Raw genomic sequence first — 23,545 nt, forward strand, 5'->3', positions numbered from 1 at the left:
TTATATACGTTATTAAAATTAATATAAAATTTTATTAATAAATAAATATACTTTTTACTAAATCTAACAGCAATAATTTTCTTTGGCTAGGTACATTACAAAACGTCAAAAATATCAAAATGTAAATGTACATAACAAAACCATCTTAGTCACAGCAAACGATACTAAGTACTATTTACCTTATATTAAGTTGCGTATTGAAGTGTAATACCTTCTGAAGATCTGAAGGATTTTAAAAACAAGTTAACTTTATCAATTTGATAAGAAATTTGACATTTACAAATAATGTAAAAACTTGCAGCATTTATCTATTTCTATTGGAATATTGACACAAGTCGTTCATGAGGTATTTATTATTTAACTTATTAAAATAAACAATAATAAAAAATCTTTACTGTACTCACTTATGTACGTCTAGTATTACTTATAAATCGTATGTATATTATGTGCTATATATAAAAAAATTCTCATTTCTTACAATAATTTTGTCGTAATATTTTTTTGCTACAATTTTTATAATCTTATTATAAATTGTTGTTTAAATAAATGTTCATGGAATTAATTAGAAAACGAAAGAACTATTCATTTTGCATTAATATGTATAATTAAATAGACCTTGGCGTTGAGTTCTGCCACTCAACACGCAATGCCTCCGGAATTCGGCAGAAAGTGGGGAACGGAGTGTCTTAACACTAGGATGCGTCTGCCTACCATGCACCCTGCACTCTGTATGTGGGATATAGCATGAAGCTGAAAAAAAATAGTCCTTGTAAAATAAATTTGTAAAAAGTGAACATTTCACATACTAATAACTTTAAAATTATAGTATCTAATAATGATTCAGCAAGTTAGCATTTTCCTTGAACCTTCAACAAGACAGTAGCAGCTTTATTTTATGTCATCTCATCTCACAAGGCATTTATTTGTTCTTTTATCAAAATATAAATATAACAATGATAAGACTTAATTGAATTCTAATGTCGGCTTTGGTATTTCTTTACTTAAAAGTACAGGTATGATACATATATTCATTGCTTAATATTTTTTTCATCATTTTTGTTACTTAAATAATTATGTTTATTTCTTTTTAATAGGTAAATTTTTATTCTGTTTAAGGTAATAAAATGGGCTCAAAAGGATTTCAGTTTGCTATTGATAGAGGAGGTACCTTTACAGATGTTTATGCAAGATGTCCAAATGGAAAAATTTGTGTAATGAAATTATTATCAGTAGATCCGCAAAACTATGATGATGCGCCTAGAGAAGCTATAAGGAGAATTTTACAAGAGGTATACTAGAAAACTTTACATGAGTTCTAATAGAAAAATAAAAAAAGAATGTTAAATAAATTATGATATTACTATTTTATTTCAAACAAGTAAATTGAAGCCTGTAGGAGCTCTGTGTGTCCTCAGTACAGTACAGCTTGTGTATGTAATGTCTTGAATACAGGTGGATAGAGCAGAATGGAGAAGCTAGTGTCGACTAAGTTGTCCCTGCTATATGGCTAGATGTAAAAAGTGTGAAATGTTAACATAATTGACTTACATTTACTGTACATTTCTTTACATCAAATTTATCAAAATATTTTTTATTTAAATACTCTTTTATAATTTGTAGGAAACAGGTAAAGCCCTTGATAAAGATGGCAAAGTGAACTCATCACTCATAGAATCAATTAGAATGGGAACAACAGTAGCCACAAATGCCTTATTAGAAAGGAAAGGTGCCAAAATGGCACTTGTTATAAATAAAGGATTTAAGGATTTACTGTACATAGGTAATCAAGCTAGGCCTCATATATTTCAATTGGTGAGTTAATTTCATATAAATAATTTTGATAGTATTTATGCTAAATCAGTGTTTGAGCTTGAAGTCCTTTAAATTATTAGGAAAACTATTTTTTGTGCAGTTATAATTGTAATCATACTGAATCAATGAGATGGTCCTGGGTTCAATTTCTATTGTTTATTATTTTTTACTCCCACAATTGTTTAAATTTTGAGTAAAATAAATCAATGCAAACTGTAACAACATATTACTATCAATTTATTTTATTTTAAAACTGACAGAAGTGTGATGGCACATTTAGTGGTCGGAATAAAAATATGGCAAGGATTGGCGAGGAAGATCCGTTTACATTTAAAAAAAAATTGTGCTGACTTTTTTTCTATGACAACCCATGTAATGGCTGCGGTATAAGAAGCCTATCGGGGAAATATATTTTAAACAAAATCTTGGTAGGTAGTTATAATTACAGTTGTAATTAAAACTACTTTTGTAATATGTGTTTAATTACTATTGTAATTTAAAAACAAATTTAACTAATAAATGAAGAAAAAGGATAAAGGATAGATTTGCTGTCACTAATGAAACTCTTTAAAGGAGAAACATTAAAACTGATGACCTTATATCGATCTTCATTTAGATTTCAATAGTCTTAATGTAGAGGGAAACATTTTACTAGATTTACAACATTGTAATTTTGTGTTCACAATAAAAATAATAATATATATTTATTAGTTTTTTTATTAGCTATTGTTTATATTATACACACCTATTAATGTAATGTCGTCACAATTCTATTTTAAAGTAGTTGTAGTTCTTAGTGAGTAACTTACGTCATTGGTGAACTACTTGATATGTATTTTTTTACTTTATATATAGTATTTTCTTTAGCTACACGCTGCATTCCACTTATAGCAGGGTAGACAGTTCCCTCTGTTTACCCTGCTGGGAATCTAGTGTTACGATACTCCGTTTCTGTCAACACAATTCCGTCCCCCACTTTCCGCCGAATTCTTGAGGCATGGCGTGTTGGGTGGCGGTACGCCACACTTCTGCCTCGTTTCCAGAGCGAGGAAATAAAAATATGATATAATAAAAATATAAAATATGTTACCTATTCCTCTAGTAGGAATCGAGACCCCACAACCTGTCGCGTTTCCAGTCGGCCGCTTGTGCCCCTGCGCCACGACTGCCCTCTAAAAATATATATTAATTACCCTTATATTACGTGAAAATCCCTATTCATTCGGGTTAAAAGTAATTTAATAATTAGAATGAAGAGAAGATAAAACTTAAACATAAATGTAGCTGGCTTGAAAAGTATTATTTTAAGATTAGTTAATTTACGCCTGGCGTGGATAGAGTCATAAAGAATTGATGATAATGTAATTTCTAATTCCTGAAATTTCGAATTTGAATAATGGATATTTTTATTCTGCTTTCAGAATATAAAACGTCCAGGTGTCTTATATACTCAAGTAATAGAAGTTGATTGTCGAGTCATACCCGCATTAGATAACTGCCAAATTGATAAATCTAATTTGAATTGGAAGGAAGTCTATGGGACTACAGGTCAAAAAATGCTAGTAATCAAGGACATAGATGAGAAAGCGGTAAGGAAAGATCTAGAAGCTTTAAGAGAGAAAGGCATAGATAGCATTGCGGTTGTTCTGGCTCATAGTTATACGTATCGGGACCATGAAGTAAGGATAGGCAAGATTGCTGAGGAATTAGGTAATATTTTTTTACAATCTTTTCAAGTAAAGATAAACTTTCTTTTGAACCTTTTGGTAATTTTCTTTGTCCTTTAATATCTTGTCTAATAATTAGAAGATTTAATACAAAAATGTATTAATTTATGTAATTGAATTTTAGTAAAAAGTAAAAGCTGCATTAGCACATAGAATTTCTGCAATAATAATAATTATAGTAACAGATAGGATATAATATTGTAATTTAGATGATCATATTGTTAATATCATTATGATTAGCGCCCAATATTAATAATGTATCTCCTATCTCCAGTTAACGTCAATCTTGTATTGTCCGACATGTCTATCCAATCACTAACCTGCATGCCATCTTCCATCTCTGTCTATTTCAATCTATGGTTGCAATTTATGGATTAGGATTGATTATTAACATTGGGCGTTGGTCTACCACAGTATCTGTTTGACTGTAAATTCGAAGCTGATTTAAATGAATAATAAGCTTGTATAACATAAATTTATCATTTTGTATATTTGGTAAGACAAAACCAAATGTTTGGTACCTTTGTTTTATAAGCAATATCTGCACAATGCAAGAAATATTGAAAATGATGTGTTTAAAAAAACCAATAAAATTTATTATATTTCCATCTCTTTCATGCAGGTTTCAACCAAGTATCGTTATCTCACTCTGTCATGTCTATGATAAGGATGGTACCGCGTGGTTTCACTGCATCAGCCGATGCTTATTTGACTCCACATATAAGGGAATATTTAAAAGGATTTTCTAGTGGATTCAGTAATAAATTGAAAGGCTCTAATGTGTTGTTCATGCAGTCTGATGGAGGATTGACGCCTATGGATTTGTGAGTAACTTATTTATTAGATTAGAAAAAATATTAATTATTGAATAAAATATATATATTTTATAAATATTGTCTGGTTGTGAGTTCTTTTATAAAGTAAAACATCACTTAACATATGAATTTTATAAAATCTCTAAATTTCTTATTCCATTTTATTTTGTAGGTTCAACGGGTCTCGCGCTATATTGTCTGGTCCCGCAGGTGGAGTGGTGGGTTATGCGATGACTTCTTATAATAAGGATACTGGGTTGCCAGTTATAGGTAACCAAAAAATATTTTCTTAAAAATATATTTTCAAATGAACAGAAACTGGCAAACATATTGATAATAAGTTTAGGTTCTTTATTTTTTCTATCTTTATTATTAGGTTTCGATATGGGTGGAACATCTACAGACGTTTCTAGATACGCAGGCGCTTTAGAACATGTACACGAAGCTACTACGGCGGGTGTAACTATACAAGCGCCGCAGTTAGGTAAGAATGTTTTTTCTTTTAAAGAGCGTTTTTAATAATGAAATTAAATACTTTAACTGGGGATCGAACTCTTAACCATCGCATGTACAGTCAGGCGTTTCACTGAAGCACAATAACTTAATTATTTTATTAATTTATTAGTGATACTCAGGGCTCCCTCGCTTGAACTATGTACTGTGTATATTTAAAAAGTTCACTTTTGTCGACCAAAATTAATTAAACTAATATACTTTTTTATTTTATTTTTGAATTGATTACAATAAAATGAACACTAATTGTTGGGGTTTAAAAAAGCAATTAAATCGGTTTAGCTATTAGCGTTAACAAACGCACAGCTAAACAGTTAAAGAGACAAAAAAATAAAAAAATCAGTGTCTTATATTTTTAATGTAGTATTGATTAATTATTTTTTTTTACTTAAACATGATTTCCATATATTACAGATATAAACACAGTAGCAGCCGGCGGTGGTTCAATGTTGACATTCAGATCGGGGTTGTTCGTGACGGGTCCTGAGTCCGCGGGAGCCGAACCCGGACCCACCTGCTACAGAAAGGGAGGCCCGCTTACAGTCACTGATGCGAATTTATTATTGGGTATTTATGCGTTTGTGGATGTTTGTTTTGTTTTAGCTTCACGTTTTATTTCTATCGGGATAACGGGATGTCTCTTTTGTCACGCTACCTGTCATCAATGGTCTTATCTACATGATTTGTTTATAAATGTTCTTTATAAACGTTTTTTTAGCTGTACTTATAGGAATGGATTGGAAACGATATAAAACGGATAGGCGAAAAGAATAAAGAATTTAATATGTTTCTTAGCTTTAAAATAAAAAATGCAATAAGTGTAAAAACACTTATTGCATTTTTTAAAGTAAATTAATAGTTTTCATGAATTAGAACTTAAATTTTTTGATCTTCATTTCATAAATTGAACCTTTTTTAAAACTTACATCACATTAATATAGTATATAATATTATTATTTAAATTGTTATTAGTACAAATAAAACTTTAATTAGAATTAAAACATATCTAAATGTTTCTCCATTTCATTCTTTCGCTTTCACCAGGTCGTCTCCTTCCTGAATATTTTCCAAAAATATTTGGTCCCAATGAGAACGAATCATTAGATAAAGACGCGACTACTGATGCTTTCAAAAAGTTGACAAATGAAATCAACATCTTTTTGAAACAAGATGGCGGTAAAGAGGTAATTATTATTACATTATTATTATTATGTAATGAGAAAAAAACAGTTTTTTTGTTTTTGGGTATACAGGTTGTTTTCTTTCTCTGGTTAGACAAAACGTATTGTTAGGTTACTTAACTGATTGATTCTTTATTGTATATGTATTTGCCTATTTTTAAGATATATAATCAAAATAAGTTAATATAAACCATATTTGATGTTTTAGATGACTATGGAAGAAGTTGCAATGGGATTCATTATTATTGCAAACGAAGCTATGTGCCGACCAATTAGGTAATATATTTGTAGCGTACCTAGTGTCAATACACTGCGTTTTCTCTTTTAAGTAAACTAAATAAGTAAATTAATAATACAGATTTTGAGATTTAGATGATATGTAAGAGGATTGTTCATTTTTTTAATAATTTGTTCATACGTAAGAACTTCTTTTTTTTGGGTCTTATTTTATTGAATATATTGTCTGGAGATTGGGGACAAAAGCGCAGCGTTAAATTTCACAGCTGAAATTTATATTTTTTATAATTTATATGAAAAATTATATTAAAAAAGAAACATATGTCTTACTTAATATAAAATATTAGCACTTGAACATACATAGAAATAAAAACGATATATAACAGCAATTATTTTCTGTAACACAAAACACATTTCAGGGCGCTAACGACTTCCCGCGGCCACGATTCCCGCGATCACGCATTAGCGTGTTTCGGTGGTGCAGGCGGGCAGCACGCGTGCGCGGTTGCAAAACAACTGGGGATTTCTACTGTTTTCACGCATAAATATGCAGGTTATTATTATATACTAGTACTTACAACTTGCTTTGTCTGTATTTGACTGTAGTCAAATACGGAAAAAGATAACAGTAACTCTGAACGCGGATGCAACGGATTACATCGAAACGATTATTATATATGTAATATTATACCCTATAGCATACTTCCTCGATAAAAAGACACACATTTTTTTTCTTTAATTTCTATAAGTAGTAACTGAGATTATTGCATTAAACCAAACTAACTCTTTAGCTTTAGTATAGCTTTAGTATAGCTTTAGTATAGCTTTAGTATAGCTTTAGTATAGCTTTAGTATAGCTTTAGTATAGCTTTAGTATAGCTTTAGTATAGATATTATAGTATAGATATTGGAATTCAGCTTCCTATCTTTTTAATTCAGTTTCACGCTGTATCTCGCACAAAGCAGGATAGGCGGAGGAGACCTGGAAACCTAGTGTTAAGACACTCCGATCCTATTAAGACACTTCCGCTCCCCACTTTCTGCCTAATCTTGAACCTCGTTGCCAGTGGGAGTGAAAATATTAAATATTTCAAGTCCTCGACTGGAAATCGAACCCGCCTGTCGCGTTTACAGTACTACTTACTATTTTCCTTACTTACTTTCCTTATTCTTTAGGTATCCTCTCAGCTTACGGCATGGCGTTAGCTGACGTAGTGCAAGAAGCTCAGGAACCTTGTGCTGTGGAATATAATACTGATAATTTTGACAAATTAGATGAACAATTGGATAAATTGGGTGAAGCGTGTAAAGATAAGTTGAAAAGTCAGGTAAGAGAAATGGATGAATACAAATATTGTGTTTACTTCAAAAAACATTATTTTGAAATTAAGAGCTGCTTTGTAAGATTTTTATTGAAAATCAAATATATCAGTTATATATGAGATTTTCCTTATAAACTTTTAAAGTATGGTAAAATTTATAACAACAGATATAACTATTTATGTTCAGAATTATAAAAAAAAATATAATATATGTAAAAATACTTATTAAAAAAAATCTAACATTTTATTATATTTTATGCTATAAAGCAATAATTCAATATTAATTCTAGGGTTTCAAGGACAGCCAAATAGTAGTCGAGCCATACCTACATATGCGTTACTTGGGAACAGACTTCGCACTTATGGTGCCACCGGCAAAAGGGAATGGCACTAAGCATGGGGACTTCTATACTTCATTTGTTAATAGGTATGTTTTTAATCTGCCCTTATAAATTTATGATTTGTAAGTTTAAATCATATATGGTTGAAAAAAATTAGTTGACGGCACACAACAGGAGCGGGTTTGAGCCCCACCATGTTCAAATTTTAAAATGCTTCTAATTAGAACGTGAACAAATTTCTTTATAAAATTATTTATTACTTATAAATTATTATAATCTATTATTTTTTTCACATTTTAGATACAAAAACGAATTCGGTTTCACATTATCCAATAAAATCTACATAGATGATGTCCGAGTTCGTGGTATCGGTAAGAGTGAAGTGGCTAACGAAATAGCACCCTCTAGCGGTAAGGGAATCAAACCCAGCGTGGAAAAGGTAACTTAGTTTTTATTTGTTAATTTTATTTTCAGCTAAAGACTTACAGACATTCGGCTTGTACCTATTTTCCATATATATTTTTTATTTTACTAAATTTGAAATATCACTTTTATTCTGAATAAGTTTTTTTTTGTGGTTATTATTTAAATTATTTGAAGAATATTCCTTTATTTATACTTTATTACAACAATATGAATAAACACAAAAGGAGAAAAAGATAAAAATAATCGGAAAACACAGGATTGTTTAGATTGTAAGTATTAAATATAAAAAAAAATTTATAATTTTATAGGTCGTGAAAGTATATTTCGAAGGTGGCTATCAAGACACCGCTATATATTTATTAGAGAAGTTCCTCCCAGAACAAGAGATCTTTGGACCAGCGATTATTATGGATAAATTGTCCACTATACTTGTGGAACCTGGTATGTGTTGTATATAAAAAACAACATTTATCGATATAAAAATCGATCAGAATATATTGATGTGTGATATGACTAATATGATTATCAAAAAAAAAAACTTAATTAAATACCTATAAAACACATTTCAATTAAATTTCGAATCCAAGTAAGCGGTTATTATAATATGGACATTAAAAGGTTGTTTAAAATATTTTTGAAATGGAATTTCTTTAGAACGTTGTGAATTGTAACTTTATGAATTGAAAATGGATATGGATATGGATAAACTCTACATTTGCCATACTCATTGTTTTATTTACAGTGTACTTCACATAATATATTTTTACTCGACTTTATAAAAAGAAGGTTATGATTATTATTGGAATTTGATAATGTTTAAATAGGATGATCGATTTTCCAAGCATGTTTGCCAAGTTTCGTAAGTGTGTGTTATTTACAAAACTTTTCGGAAACTATTAGTCTTTTTTAATTTAAACAGTTATATTCTCGTTAACATTTCTGAAAGAAACATATATTATATAGGCCCAGGTAATTGACACGTATTTAAAGTTAGAATTTTTAAAATTATTCTTGTTATTACTATCAACTACTTTTTATGTATTTAGATTGTAAGGCAGAAATAACAAAATATGGCGATATTCGTATTACAATGGGCGCGGGAAAGTCTAAAATGGTTACGGCGGACCTTGATTCCATACAACTGAGCATATTCTCTCATCGTTTCATGTCGATCGCTGAACAAATGGGCAGGTAAGAATATAACTCTAAAAAGTAATATACTAATTGTGATATCGATGATCGCAACCTCTAAATAAAGTAGCCTAACTAGTACCCACAATTTCTACAACTTATAATTTTTCTAGAAAGTGATTATATGCCCTATTTTAAAATTTTATGGCGTCCTTTGTATTTTTTTTTCAAATTATAGTTTGCAATATTTTTTCATGAAATTTTGGACCATCAAGCATGAGAAAATTAAGGCGCACTGGCGTAGTGTTTGCGAGAATTATTTTAATTATCCGCCACTAACCAGCCACAGTTTGGAAATTGGCTTTTAATATACATATATTTCAACACCAGATCATATTGTTTGTACAGGGTGTTACAAAGAACATCAATATCAGTGAATATAAAAGAGAGACTAGATTTCTCATGTGCATTATTCGGCCCCGATGGTGGCTTAGTGTCCAACGCGCCTCACATTCCGGTTCATTTGGGCGCTATGCAGGAGACTGTTCAATATCAGGTAAGTTATTTTATATATCAAATAAAAGTTCAGCTTCACGCTGTCAAATTTAAATAAATATTTCATTTCCTCGAGAGGGGATCGAACCTACAACCAGTCGCAGTTACAATCACAAACTGCCCCTGCGCCACGACTGACCTAATATTTTATGTCAGCCAATATTAAAGAAAGATTTTACTTCTCCTGTGGGCTCTTCGGCCCCGATATTGGCCTGGTGTTTTACGCGCCTCGCTTTCCGATACATTTGGCTGATATACAGGAAATCGATCTTTTCTGTAGAGAGTATGTAGTGTTACGCTCCTTTTTCTAGAGTTCGTTCTTTATATTATAAATGTTATGTGTTTTTAGCTTGTGTTGTGTTAGGTTTGAACCCAGTACTGTGAGAATTACCTCCTGAAATTAGAATATTTATTTATTTCTATTTAAATACGCAGCAAAGTCTTAAAGAATAATTGTGTTAAAATATAACAAAATTCAAGTAAAACTAAATAATCAAAAATTACTTACTATAAGTGTAATACGTAATAATATTTGTACTTTCAACAGATTAAAGTGCGTGGCGATACACTTAAACCAGGAGACGTACTATTGGCAAATCATCCAAAAGCGGGAGGTTCACATTTACCAGATCTAACTGTCATCACTCCAGTTTTTCATAAGTAAGTGTGTATAGTACGATTAGGCATTCTGAACTTTTGTGTGTTGTTCACTCGAGAAGAATATAATTAAAAATAAAAAAAAAGCTTCAAATCAAATCTGCGCAGACACTTTACAGTTAACTTCAGGACGGTCACAACTCGTTGTCCATATTGTATCTACTAATACCCTGCTATAAGCGGGATACAGCGTGAACTTAAAAACAACAAAACAAATAATTAATTAAAAAATAAAAATCCTAGCTCCAGCAAAAGGCCGATCTTCTTCGTGGCATCCCGGGGACATCACGCGGACATTGGGGGTTTAACGCCGGGCTCTATGCCTCCGCACTCTACCACTCTAGCGCAAGAGGGCGCCGCCTTCCGATCCATGCTTTTAGTGGATGGAGGGGTTTTTAAAGAAAAGGAATTGGTTGAGGGTAAGAATTATTAAGTGCTTAAAGTGGACGAACACGCGAATCGCGTTGTGCGACGACACCATTGGTGTCATATTTCATTTACCGGGTGGAAATCGAAACCATGACCGGTCGCGTTTACAGTCACATGCTTGTGATTCTACGACACACGACTGGCCTTTTTAAATTGTTATTTAGTAATAATGTGGAAGTGAAGTAGTGTAATATTATTATCTGTCAAGGACAACCATAAGCAAAATTTATCAGTGTTCACAAAAACTGTAAAAATAGATTTTAGTTTAATCAATATTAATATAGAATAGTTTTATACACAAATGTATAACAATAAAATATATTTCAGAACTAATGAAGCCAGGGAAAATAACGGGATGTTCTGGAACAAGAAACCTGAGTGACAATTTGTCAGATTTAAAGGCGCAGGTCGCTGCTAACCAACGGGTAAAGCATTTCTAATTTTTTTTGCTTGTAAGAATATCAATATGTTTGTTATTCTTACAAGCAAAAAAAATCTATTATCTATAAAACATAATCTATTATCTTTAAAACATAATAAAGCCGTGCTGAGTAAAACAATTGGGTATATTTATTTATGCATTCATTTACACCAATAACATTTATTTGTATTTTTAAGCTAAAGAAAATTGCATTAAAATTTGAATTGAAACAATTGCATTTAAATTATTATGTTACAAGTAACTGCTAGTTACTTGTAACATAATAATTACTTATTTCAACACATTTTTTTTATAATAATTTTATATTTATTAGAATAATAATAAACAATTAGGATTTCTTTGTATAACAGGGAATTCAGCTAGTAACTGAATTAATTGACGAATACAATTTAGACGTCGTACAAGCGTACATGGGGCATATACAGAAAAATGCTGAATTAGCTGTCAGAGATATGTTGAAGGTATGTTCATCATTCTTAAGTATAGCGCTTTCTCTTACTTTAAAGAGCGGCTTAACACTAGTTTACCTCTGCCTACCCTGCTCTATGCGGGATAAGCGTGAAGTTATGAAAAATAGGGTGGGTAAATAATAAATGATTAAAGTTTAAATCTTTTATTATTTTAATTGTAATCAATCTTATTTATGTGGTCTTGTATTAAACATTTTGATATTTTTAGTTCTACTGTAAGTTATTATAGTGATCATAAATCTGACATAAGTTTATTATGGCGTAGTGGAACAATTGACAGTATTGTAAATAACAACTCAGCTTTAAATTTACTTTAAAATAATGATTTATTTATATAATTACAACATATTATATATCATAGGAAATAGCAAAAAAAGCAATAGAGAAAACGGGTTCAGCAATACTAAAAGCAACTGAGTACATGGATAATGGTACACCCATCACACTAACAGTCACTCTTGATAAGGAACTAGGTAGTGCTGTGTGCGATTTTATGTAAGTTATATAGGATTTATTGTTACTTGTTATTATTTTGTGGTCCGATAAGAGGCTTTTTTATGTAAATTAATTTTTACTTTTTGTTTTTTTTGTGTCAAATTTTAATTTTATGTTTAGTAAAAGAAAAAGAATGTCAAATAATAATGTCAAAATATAAAAACGTATCGATCCTTCTCCTTTTTGATTTGTATTATTTTTTGTAAGTAATGAAAATAAAGTAATTTTTTGTAAGTACAGTGTACTTGAAAAGTGTTATAATTTTCTAAAACGTCAGATTTTTTATTAAATATGCATCATATTCTTTAATTTTAATTTAATAACTTTTTATAATAACATACTCATATTTATATTTTTAGGGGCACCGGAGTAGAAGTATGGGGTAACCTGAACGCGCCCCGGGCGATAACACTATCAGCTCTTATATATTGCTTGCGTTGTATGGTTGGATACGACGTGCCTTTGAATCAGGTTTTCTTACTTTTTTTATATTGACGTATTTCTTGTACATCTTCCTCATTCCTCCCTTTGCCTAACCGGTTTTCTGTCTTTCTTATACAAAACTGGGATGAAGACTTAACCGATCTGAGTATATAAACGTGGTTGTTGTGGATTCGATTTCCATAAAGGAACTGGTAATATATAAATTATTTACGTCGGTACAGTGAATAACGAACAGAGTGTTTTAACACATTAATGTTCCCTATACCCCAATATGCGGGATAGAGCGTGAAGCTGTAAAATAACTTAGTATAATAATCTAATTTCTATGCATACAGGGTTGTTTAAATCCAGTCAAAGTGATAATCCCACAAGGCTCCATACTAGATCCTTCAGAACACGCAGCGGTGGTTGGTGGTAATGTGTTGACGTCGCAACGTATTGTAGATGTTGTGCTGAAAGCTTTCCAGGTAATTGTTTATATTTGTATGTATTATTTGTGTAGTTTCTATTTTGTGGTAAAGGGGGCCTTAATTTTCAGTTGTATGATCATGTCTAAGGCAGAAGCTGTTAAGAGCTAAAATACTGTATTTTAAATGTTAAAATAATTGAATAAAGTAAGACCGTCATGACACAGTGGGACAATGTATATATAGTGAGTTTCAGCCAATTCATTCATCCATTGATACAATAATTTTACAGCAATTTAGTCGAAAAAAACTGATACAACCTTTTTATTAATGAATCAATTAAAATAAAACAAACACTAAATGTTAAAGGAAATTTGCTAAAATACAATAGTAAAAACGGCATTTAAATCATTTCTGAGGTGGCTTTTTTCATAGTTCTCATTTATTTGAGATTTATTGATTATACCAGGTCTGTGCAGCATCTCAAGGATGTATGAACAATTTAACCCTAGGAGAGGCGAATTGGGGTTATTATGAAACAGTGGCCGGTGGTAGTGGTGCTGTAAGTTGTATTGTAATCATTTTATAATAATTAGGATTATTTTGAAAAAAAAAATATTTTTAATTTTAAGCTTAAAAAAAATTATATTTTTTTCCTTCCATTTGAAATTTCAAAACTATAAATATTATTTGGATTCCATTCTAACGTCAATCTACAGTCTAAGAAGAAGCTCTAATAATTGTCAAAATAGCAGAATACTAACAGTATTTTATATATTTTTTCCCATTTATTTCAGGGTCCCGGCTATAACGGGGCAGGAGGTGTCCACACACACATGACGAACACGCGTATAACTGATATTGAAATAGTTGAGACGAGATATCCATTACTGGTCACTAAGTTCAGTTTGAGAGACGGATCTGGTGGAAGGGGTGAGGCATTTACGATTTAAAAAGAAATTAAGAAAAAAAATGCTTCATGGGGGTTTTGGCAACGCTTTATTTTAATTTATTCCCACTTTACACAACCCTCCTATGCGTTCACAGGACTTAGTGTTAAAAGATACGCAAAAAAATAATTACATAATGTCTTTTCTCATACAATTAAATTATTTTATTTGGAAATTTAAATGTAACGATTCCATACGTGAGTCTATACTCTATACAACCAGACCATAGTATGTGAAGAACAATAAATAATAATTGAAATGTTATGTAATTTTATGATTTTACTTTTTAAGATTTTTGAAGCAATTTTATATTGAATTACAAAAAACATTATAGGTCAATGGAATGGGGGCGATGGTATTACAAGAGAATTAGTGTTCAGAAGATCAGTACAGCTCTCTGTTCTGACTGAGAGAAGATCTTTCCAGCCTTATGGGATGAACGGTAATATTAAATTTTTCATCTAAATAGACATTTTGTTACCATGATTTACTTTAAACTTGAAAATATTTTAAAATTATTGGTGTTTCAGAAAAAATCTAATAACAAATATACACTATTGTTCCTTTCATAATAGTCATTATATTTCTATTTATTTTATTTTTAAGTATGTCCTACGCTCTATAGATTATATAGTTAGTAATTTATAATTTGTACATTAATTATTTTAGCAATTTTTAAAATCACACTGTATTTTAATTGTAACTGTTTGAACCGAATAATCGCGCATATTAAGAATTCGAGAATACATTTTAGAAAATCTGACATTTTGATCACTTTGTTTAATTAGTGGTACATGATTAGTCAATTTTATTAATCGAAAAAATACGTTAAATATTAAATATTTTCATTTTCTCTAATAACGAGGCAAAGTATCGCATTGAATTTCCACCGTTCAACACACAAAACCTCCAGAATTCGGCGAAAAGTGGGGAATGGAAGTAGTTTAATAGAGTGTCTTAACACTAGACTCCCAACCTGGGAGTCCCTTACCCCCTCTGCCTACTCTACGATACAGCGTGAAGAAAAAAAAAATTACATATGACATTAAAACTTTAAATTATTCTAGTATAAAGAGAGATAGATATAGATAGAGAGATATGTAAATTAAAACAATTTCGATTACCTATTGCCCGTCTCTTTTAAATTCGTATATTTAACATAAAATAATTTAAATACAAAATCTTCTCCTAAAGGCGGTGAACCAGGAGAAAGAGGACTCAACCTACTTCAACGCGCTGACGGTAGATTGATCAATCTTGGAGGAAAGGCATCTGTTGAAGCTAAGCCAGGGGTGAGGATATTAATAATAATAAAAAATATACTTTATTGCACTCAAATAAATACATAAACATAATGCATCGCAATTTCGGCGGAAAAGGGGAACGGAGGGTCTTAACAGTAGGTTCCTGCTTAAAGCTGCTGTTAAAGCTGAAAAAAAAACTATATTATTATGTTTCTCAGGATAAATACGTAATGAATTCTCCAAGTGGAGGTGGCTATGGGCGTCCAGACACGAAACAAACGAACGTACAAACAAATGAAATATATAGTGAATTTCTGGAACGAGGCAGCGTTTTTGAGTATAGAAGTGCACAAGAATCTGTTTGATAAGAGTTTTATTATTTTTCTTCAATGTTATTAGAATGGTATGGTATGTAATCATTTAAATTAGTGTTTTGTAGCTTTATTTTCTTAAACTTTTGTGTATTTTTTTCTTGCTTTTACTGTGTTGGTCTATATATTTCAAAGTCTTTATACAGTTTGTTTGATCAAGGAATAGACAGAGGAATAGTGGAGTTATTTTTCACAATAAAATCTATTCATAACTTAAGCTTTGTTAATTACTTTAAATGATTGCTGTTTGTTTTAGTTTTTCAGTAATTTCTGCGGCTTCTTTTGTTTGTAATATACTTATAATACACTAGGCACAAAGTGTAAGTACAATAATATAGTCAAATTTTTAAAAATTTTTTAATTAACACATATAATGGGCGATGGTGTTCTTTTTATAGCTTTAAATATTAAGTACAATGAAATATAATATTATATACATTTGTTATATTGTAAAATAGGTTTTAGAAAAATATTTTTAATCATGTTATAATAATCATTACTTTTATCATATTATATTGTTTACTATTGTTATATTTTAAAATAAATGTTTAATCTGTTAATATGTCTTTTATTTACCCTTGTGATATATATAATATAGACACCCTATAATGTACTAAATTATGCCATGTGAGATGTGGGTGAATAAAATTACGACTTAGATTATACCACTACTTTATCCATATATTGCATTATTATTCAAAATTCATCGTACATATATTTAACTCAATTATATTTATTGCAACTTATCAGTCTCAAGCCGCATTTTGATAAATCATTTTTAAGTAAATATCATCTTTCTTATCAATCTTCATATGTCAGGGACTCCTGCAGCAGTCAACGCCTCTCTATTCTCTTATGCCCAAAAACCATGTAATTCAAGTGATATGCAGTATGTCCATGACCACTTCAAAACAATTATTTAGTGATTGTAAATTCTCTCGCCCTGGTAGACAAAGCATGGCGACAATATCTTGAGATTGCGCGATATGTGGGGAATGGTGTATCTCAACACTAGGTTCCCTCTGCCTACCCTTCTATACGGGTAAAAGCTGAAACCGTCTTTTTCATCATTTTAAATGAATATCGACTTTCTTGTCAAACTTCATATTATGTCAGGCGTGATCTCCAGCCGCGGCCAAAGCCTCCCTATTCTCATATGCCCAAAATCCATGTAACTCCAGCAATATGGACACAGCAGTGTGTCCGTGCCCACTCCTAACTAAATCTTGTAACGTTATACGGGAGGGGTGTTCAGGTCTAATCATATCGAATATTTCGTCTTTTACGTCGTCGAAGTTGACAGGTTCGGCGCCGTGGGCTATCATTTGTTCTTGTATTGCCTGTAACAAATAACATATTTTAAAAACAACTGCTTTTATAATACAAGGCTTTAATAATATCAATCGTTGATTTATTGAGGATATTTAACTCTTTTAAGCATCCCGCACTTAACAGAATAGGCAGAAGGTCGGGCATGGGAACTTAGTGCTAAGACACTCCAAGGAAATGAAAAAATGTAATGTTTCATTTTCTCGAGTAGGAATCAAACTCACCACCCGTCGCGTTTAAAGGTCGCAAACTTGTGCCATTACACCACGACCGGACGCCTGTTTTCTAAATAGCAATAAATTGATTAAATAATCACAAATATTCTTTTCTAATTAAAAAAAACTCCTTTCCTTCCATTAGTATCAAGTTTAAGTACATCTCACAGTACATCTAATTAACATAATGCTGTCTTATGACTGACATACTGACATTCTAATACCTTTGTAGATTTACTTATAGCAGGACAATTTTTAAACGGTGAAAATGAAATATATAGAATCAAATACATGGACGATAACCGCAGGGAAAAAATAAGAAATAGTTTTTCTTAGCCCATTCCACGTACCTTAAAAAAATAATTCAACGTGAAAGCATCCAAATATCCCTGCGAGTTTATATCTAACACCCTAAACAGGTATGCGAGCGCGGCCGGCTGCCTCCTGTTCTCGAGCGCCAGCACTAGGTCCAAGTACGTCTTATAGTCCATCTCTCCGTCGTACGTGAGGCACTGCTGGAACACACGCTGGAGGAACGCACGCGTCAGTGTGCCTGAACCGTAGCTGGAATTATCAACATTCAATACAATTATGTACATATAATTCTTCTATAAAATACATTTTAACACGATTTTAGTAACACTAAAACGCTACGCAGTTATAGGTAGCTTAGGTGATAATACAATGTTATGGTATCAACAAGCTGGTGTGATGATGGAGCTAGGACTTGAATATTGAAACTCGTCAGAGGTTATCAGTAAACCATTTGAGCTCGAAGGTATAAATTATGAGCCTACAATAACAATCATACAATTTATAGCTCCGAGCACAATCTAAGGTACTTGTATTACTTGGTGTAGAAAAGCATGCTGTTTAGTTTCTTTTTAAACTATATATTATTTATTTAAAAATGCTCTTATTTAATACAAGAGTGTAGGTGTTGTAATCTTCATATAAGATCACATGATTTCATTATGGCAGGCATATTACATTTACAACAATATCTAATATATTACCACTGCTGAATAGTGAACATATTTAAGGACAAACCAAAACTCTTAAGTCTAAGCAGTTTCAATAACTCTATCATAAGATGATACCGAAGAATATACTCTCTTACTACCTGAAGATAGGATGTAATACTACTAAATAGAATTTTCTAAAAGCTACAAAGGAACTTACCCAGCTAACTCAGTAATGCTCAACATGCCATTATGATCTCTATCCAAGTTCAAGTACTGTCCGTATACACGTAAAGCTGATGCGGCACTAAACCAGTTCTGTTCTTGCAATTCCATTGGCAGATCTTCCTCGCGTAACTTAAATTATCAAAATATATTAAATAATTATAAGCGTTTATGAAAATGTTTGATTTGTTATTATAAAGTTAATTTGTTGTTATTTAAACTATAGGATTACTACAGAAATATATGACAGATTTTTACTTACACAAAATTCTTAGAACTTAAATGATATATAAAATAATTACAATAAGAGTAGGACATCCCTTACAATGGAAAAAGTATTACAATATATTAAATACATATAGTTATCTCTTTCTTAACACATCATCCGGGAAAGTGCTGGACAGCACATCTCTCATCCTAAGGTGTTCCTCAGTTTCAGGGTTTGCGAGAGAGGGACAAAAGTGTGACATACAGTCTTTTTCTAACTTTCATATAATCCTTTATAAAGAATGTAGGATGTGTGGGATGTCCTAACCTTCTATTTTAAATACAATATAAATTATAACATACTATTTTCTTCTCACCTCAAGCAAATCATCCAAGAAAGAGCAGGACAGCACATCTCTAATTCTAACCCGCCCCACTCTTAGAGGGTCCAGGAAGAAAAGGAATTTTCTTGCAGCAGTGCATACGTAGAAAGAGGTAAATGACGAATCTAGACCATCGAGCGCTGCTAATGACGGTACTAGTTCGGCTATGTAGCTTTCTAGGTCCTGTGGAAATTGTAAAAACTAGCTTGTGATGTTTGATAAATTTGTTACTTTGTAAAATTATCCATTCATAGAAAAATACTGATGCCGTAAATAAGTTTAGCAAATGTACAAACATAAGTTTAGCAAATACATGAGGATTATGATATAGCTCTACAAGTTTTTATTTTCATACTATTTGTCATATGTGATAAGGTAGGCAGAAGGCGCAAAGTGTTAAGACACTCTATTTCCCTCTTTAAATGTATACTGTTATCAGAGAGGAAAATAAAATAATTAATTCCTTCAAAGGGGTATATATATATATATATGTATATTTTATACATCATACAACCGTTTGTGTTAAGTCTAGTCTTGTTGTGAAAGCATATTATGTTAACATAATATTAAAAAAAATGACACTGACAAACCGACTCACATGTTCAGTAAGATATCCTTGTCCAGTAACATCGTACAAGGACAATCCTATCCTAGTTTGCTGCAACCAAACTCTACGCATTACGTAATTAAACAATGATACACCTCTAACCCGACCAACTCCACCTTCCGCTGCTTGGAGACGACCAAATACCTCTGCTGTGAAGTATGGACTGAAATATGATTGATTTTTATGATTACTTAATAATTCAACAGTCATCATTTATCAAATTTGTGCAGAGAGGAGACAATGAAATATTTCAACACTGGGTTCTTTCTGCCTACATTGTTATATTCAGCGGACAAAAAGTGATAATTAAAATTTTATTAAGCATTTACCTATATTTTAGTCCAGCTTCTTCCCTAATTTTTTTAAACTGCAAATAATCAATAGTAAGTTCATCACTATTGGCCATACTGTAACTTCCATTGGACTTCTCAAGAAGGCTCCATAGAAATTTAAGTTCACCATTATCTAACAATTCTTTGCTTTTCTTCTGTAAAAATTGGGCACGGGTTTCTTCTCTAAGTTTTTGGGCTAAAATATCATCGGGCCGTGGCAATTTAAAGTAGAATTTAGGTATTTTTTTGTATGTCTTTTTATCACCTTCTAGTTTGGGTTTGTAGAGTTGCTTAAAAGTTTCAAGTTCGACTTTTTCACTCTCTTCCTTGGTAGTGCTTATATGAGTTTCTATAATAATAACAGTTACTTAATAAAACAATAATGAATACATATTTTATAATGTACAAGTCATGAACATGATATTTATTTTGTGTAAGCCACCATGCCAAAACTATGAAATTTCAAAAACTACATACCATCCAATTTTTTTATATATTTTCTTAAACGATTTTTTAACATTTCATTCATTTTTATGGTTTCTTCATCCATTACAGTTGCAGAAGAGCTTAGTAGATCGCTAGTACCAGTTTCTACACTTTTGTTTTCTTTATTGGACATTTTTAGTTAAATATTTAACAAGTAAATTTAGGAATTAATTAGGTTAAGTTATTGTTTATTCCTTGCTCCTGAACTATTTGATTTTAAAATTGACGGCAAAGTTCTAAAGAAAATAATTAAACGTAAAATAGAAAATTTATCACGATACAAATATAATAATATTAACAATCAACAAATTAATTTGGCAGCTCAAAAGCATTTCAAAACACGCAATTCGCAAACATTATTTAAAATTATTGGACAATAAATTAATCTAAATTTACAAAATGTTAAAATATTTACACAAAATATATTATTATTTGATGAATATAATATAAAAACTTATAGTATATTCAGAGAACATCGTTTTTTTATAACAGAAATATATCAATTTTAGTTCTACCGTAAATTGTAACGTATTTAGTTTAGTGCTATAACTAATGTATAGATGGCGTTGCTAGAGACAAAAAAGAAAAATAAAACTTCGAGCACGTTTAAGTCTTTTGTATGTAACATTTGGTCGGCAATTACAATTTTTAAATTTCACAACTAAACGCACGTGTTTCTTTATTTATTTTATATACTTAACACGATTTGTTTAAAGACAGATTGTTATAATTTATTTTTTAAACGAAGAAGTTTTTCACTAAACATGTATCCATTTAATAAATACAAAAAACATATTACTAATTTTACATATTACATACACATACATAACAAGCTATGACATATCAATTAAAAATTTCTGTTTTATACATAGGTAGGTATATAAATTCAAAATTAATAAATTAATCAGAAACACTGAACTAAAATATTTAGTCCATATATCGAGAAGCACCAGCCTTGGCGCAGGGGCACAAAGTGGGACTGTAAAAACGAGTGGTTGTGGGTTCGATCCTCACTCGGGGAAATGAAATATTTATTTACATTTATATTTTTGGCGTTAAGTTCACCACTCAACATGCAATGCCTTCAGAACTCGGCGGAAAGTGAGGAACGAATATCTCAACACTAGTTCCCCTTGCCTACCTTACTGTGTGCGGTATACAGCGTAAAGCTGTTTTTTTCTATACACTATAATATTTTATAATGGTCAAAGTTACTGGGCACTTAGAATATGTCATATTGTGCCATTCATAACTCTTAGGTATTTCCAATTGACCATGCAAGTAGAGCCGCAGGCAAAAGCTACTATATTTTAAAACTGTTATTTACTCCCCACACATAAAAAGTTATTTCTCAATATCGAATGCTCTTATTCTATACTAATTCAATAATTCCTATAGCTATAACATTGGAATAACTATTTTACCGCAACAAAATCAAATTTTAAGATCCAGCGGTTGGGGTTTCGAGCTGAGCTTTGTAAATTATTTGCGATTTCTGTTCCTTATAGACATAACATCAAAGTTTTATGGACTGTTTTACGTGCATTCGGTTATTTCAATGGTAAAGAAGACTTGTAATACAAGTTGTATGAATTTAAATCACTTATTATAAAGTTGCATAGGATTACTTTTTTATGCAACTTAATTTGAATGCAGCCATACTAAACTTTTGGCACGTACACAATACTTACAAATTGTTAAACATAAAAAGTTACAGATTCTAATGATAATTTGGAATATTCGAGGTTACGATTTAAAGCCTATAATATTACAGTAATAAGAAAACAAATTATCTTATTGTTATGATCGTAGTTTTCTACATTCATAAAACCAAAGCTATAAAAGTTTATACACTGTATTTTACATATAGAAAAGTAGGCAGAGAGAAGTCTCGTGTCTAAACTCTCTATTACTCCTCAAATTTGCCACGCTCCGTATGGAGTAGCGGAACTCTACGCTGTACTTAAAGTAAAACCGGCCTGAAATTAACCAATGTGTTGAAAAGATCAATTGCTCATCTAACTTCTACAGGGAAACGAAAATAAATATCGAATAAACAATTTCCCCTATATGAGAATTGAATGCTTTAACATTGCGTATATATGACAACTTACTACTGCACCAAGGTAGTCTTAGCTAGCTGCAGTAAGTACTTATGTATTCTTTCATATGTCTGAATCCAATTGAACTTATTTCCGCTAGTCGCAATTGTTTAGTTTTTTTTAGCTTTACGGTGTATCCTATCTATAGCAGGGGGTTTAAGTTGCGGAATTTAACACCGTCCTTTGCCTCTTTACTTAGATCGATTCTTTCTACCAAGAGGGAATCGAATCCGCAACTGTCAGGTTTACACGCTTGTGTCATGTGCTACGACGGCCTCTAAAAACAATTTATACAATATAAATGTTCTATAAATATATGTAAATTTTATAAAATTACTATTTCTTTGTGAATGAAAACCAAATGAAAGTATTTCTATGGGAATCCCTAATGGGTAGTTAAATACCAATAACCTTTGTAGGTATAATTCGAGTACTTTAATAATCATAAAAGCCGCAAAAGTTGATTTTACTATTTAAATGGGCAATATCGCTGACGCTTTATGCTGGGACGCTTACGAGCGGTTGTACTATTAACTTTAAAGGTATTATTTAGGACTTAAATTTGTCACTTCTAGAACTAAAATAAATAATATTATTAAGAAAAAATCATAAATAATGTATATGTAAACTTAAAAGAGCATAGAAAATATAGACAAATACTAAGAGAGCATTGATTTTAGCATAGATATTTTTATCTGTACGGTATATAAAAATAAATATTGTTTAAA

At 31.1% G+C, this 23,545-nt stretch overlaps 2 protein-coding genes across 2 annotated transcripts; one reads left to right on the plus strand and one right to left on the minus strand.

The window, feature by feature from the left end:
- Positions 1–210: 210 nt before the first annotated feature.
- On the plus strand, positions 211–16,529 carry LOC146533380 (5-oxoprolinase). Its single transcript, XM_085194616.1, has 29 exons — positions 211–346; positions 1,117–1,289; positions 1,621–1,812; positions 3,234–3,522; positions 4,162–4,363; positions 4,527–4,624; positions 4,731–4,838; positions 5,282–5,434; positions 5,912–6,051; positions 6,257–6,324; positions 6,705–6,838; positions 7,462–7,613; positions 7,898–8,034; positions 8,249–8,387; positions 8,683–8,815; positions 9,421–9,565; positions 9,914–10,061; positions 10,608–10,720; positions 10,961–11,136; positions 11,474–11,571; positions 11,939–12,049; positions 12,420–12,553; positions 12,913–13,024; positions 13,333–13,464; positions 13,874–13,966; positions 14,202–14,337; positions 14,689–14,796; positions 15,549–15,646; positions 15,817–16,529. The coding sequence occupies exons 2-29, from the start codon at positions 1,125–1,127 to the stop codon at positions 15,961–15,963; spliced, it is 3,861 nt and encodes a 1,286-aa protein (XP_085050742.1). The 5' UTR covers positions 211–346; positions 1,117–1,124; the 3' UTR covers positions 15,964–16,529.
- LOC146533381 (serine/threonine-protein phosphatase 2A regulatory subunit B'' subunit gamma-like) lies at positions 15,656–21,043 on the minus strand. The gene is made up of 7 exons (XM_085194618.1): positions 20,707–21,043; positions 20,227–20,578; positions 19,889–20,060; positions 19,285–19,473; positions 18,696–18,832; positions 17,864–18,077; positions 15,656–17,309 (listed from the first exon to the last, which is right to left on the minus strand). Exons 1-7 carry the CDS (start codon positions 20,846–20,848, stop codon positions 17,082–17,084), a joined length of 1,434 nt encoding a protein of 477 aa, XP_085050744.1. The 5' UTR covers positions 20,849–21,043; the 3' UTR covers positions 15,656–17,081.
- Positions 21,044–23,545: the final 2,502 nt, after the last annotated feature.

The sequence above is a fragment of the Heliconius melpomene genome, chromosome 12 (assembly GCF_056956725.1).
Source record: "Heliconius melpomene rosina isolate 202511_hmr_F chromosome 12, ASM5695672v1, whole genome shotgun sequence".
Classification (NCBI taxonomy): domain Eukaryota; kingdom Metazoa; phylum Arthropoda; class Insecta; order Lepidoptera; family Nymphalidae; genus Heliconius; species Heliconius melpomene.

What these genes read in the sequence shown, in the direction of transcription:
- LOC146533380 (XM_085194616.1), top strand. Translation starts at nt 1,125, where the DNA reads ATGGGCTCAAAAGGATTTCAGTTTGCTATTGATAGAGGAGGTACCTTT. An exon ending in AGTGCTGTGTGCGATTTTAT is followed by an intron (nt 12,554 to 12,912) that starts GTAAGTTATATA and finishes TTATATTTTTAG; the next exon opens with GGGCACCGGAGTAGAAGTAT. An exon ending in CTGTTGAAGCTAAGCCAGGG is followed by an intron (nt 15,647 to 15,816) that starts GTGAGGATATTA and finishes TATGTTTCTCAG; the next exon opens with GATAAATACGTAATGAATTC.
- LOC146533381 (XM_085194618.1), bottom strand. Translation starts at nt 20,848, where the DNA reads ATGTCCAATAAAGAAAACAAAAGTGTAGAAACTGGTACTAGCGATCTA. An exon ending in ATATATAAAAAAATTGGATG is followed by an intron (nt 20,579 to 20,706) that starts GTATGTAGTTTT and finishes TTATTATTATAG; the next exon opens with AAACTCATATAAGCACTACC. An exon ending in AGCATTACTGAGTTAGCTGG is followed by an intron (nt 18,078 to 18,695) that starts GTAAGTTCCTTT and finishes TGATAATTCCAG; the next exon opens with CTACGGTTCAGGCACACTGA.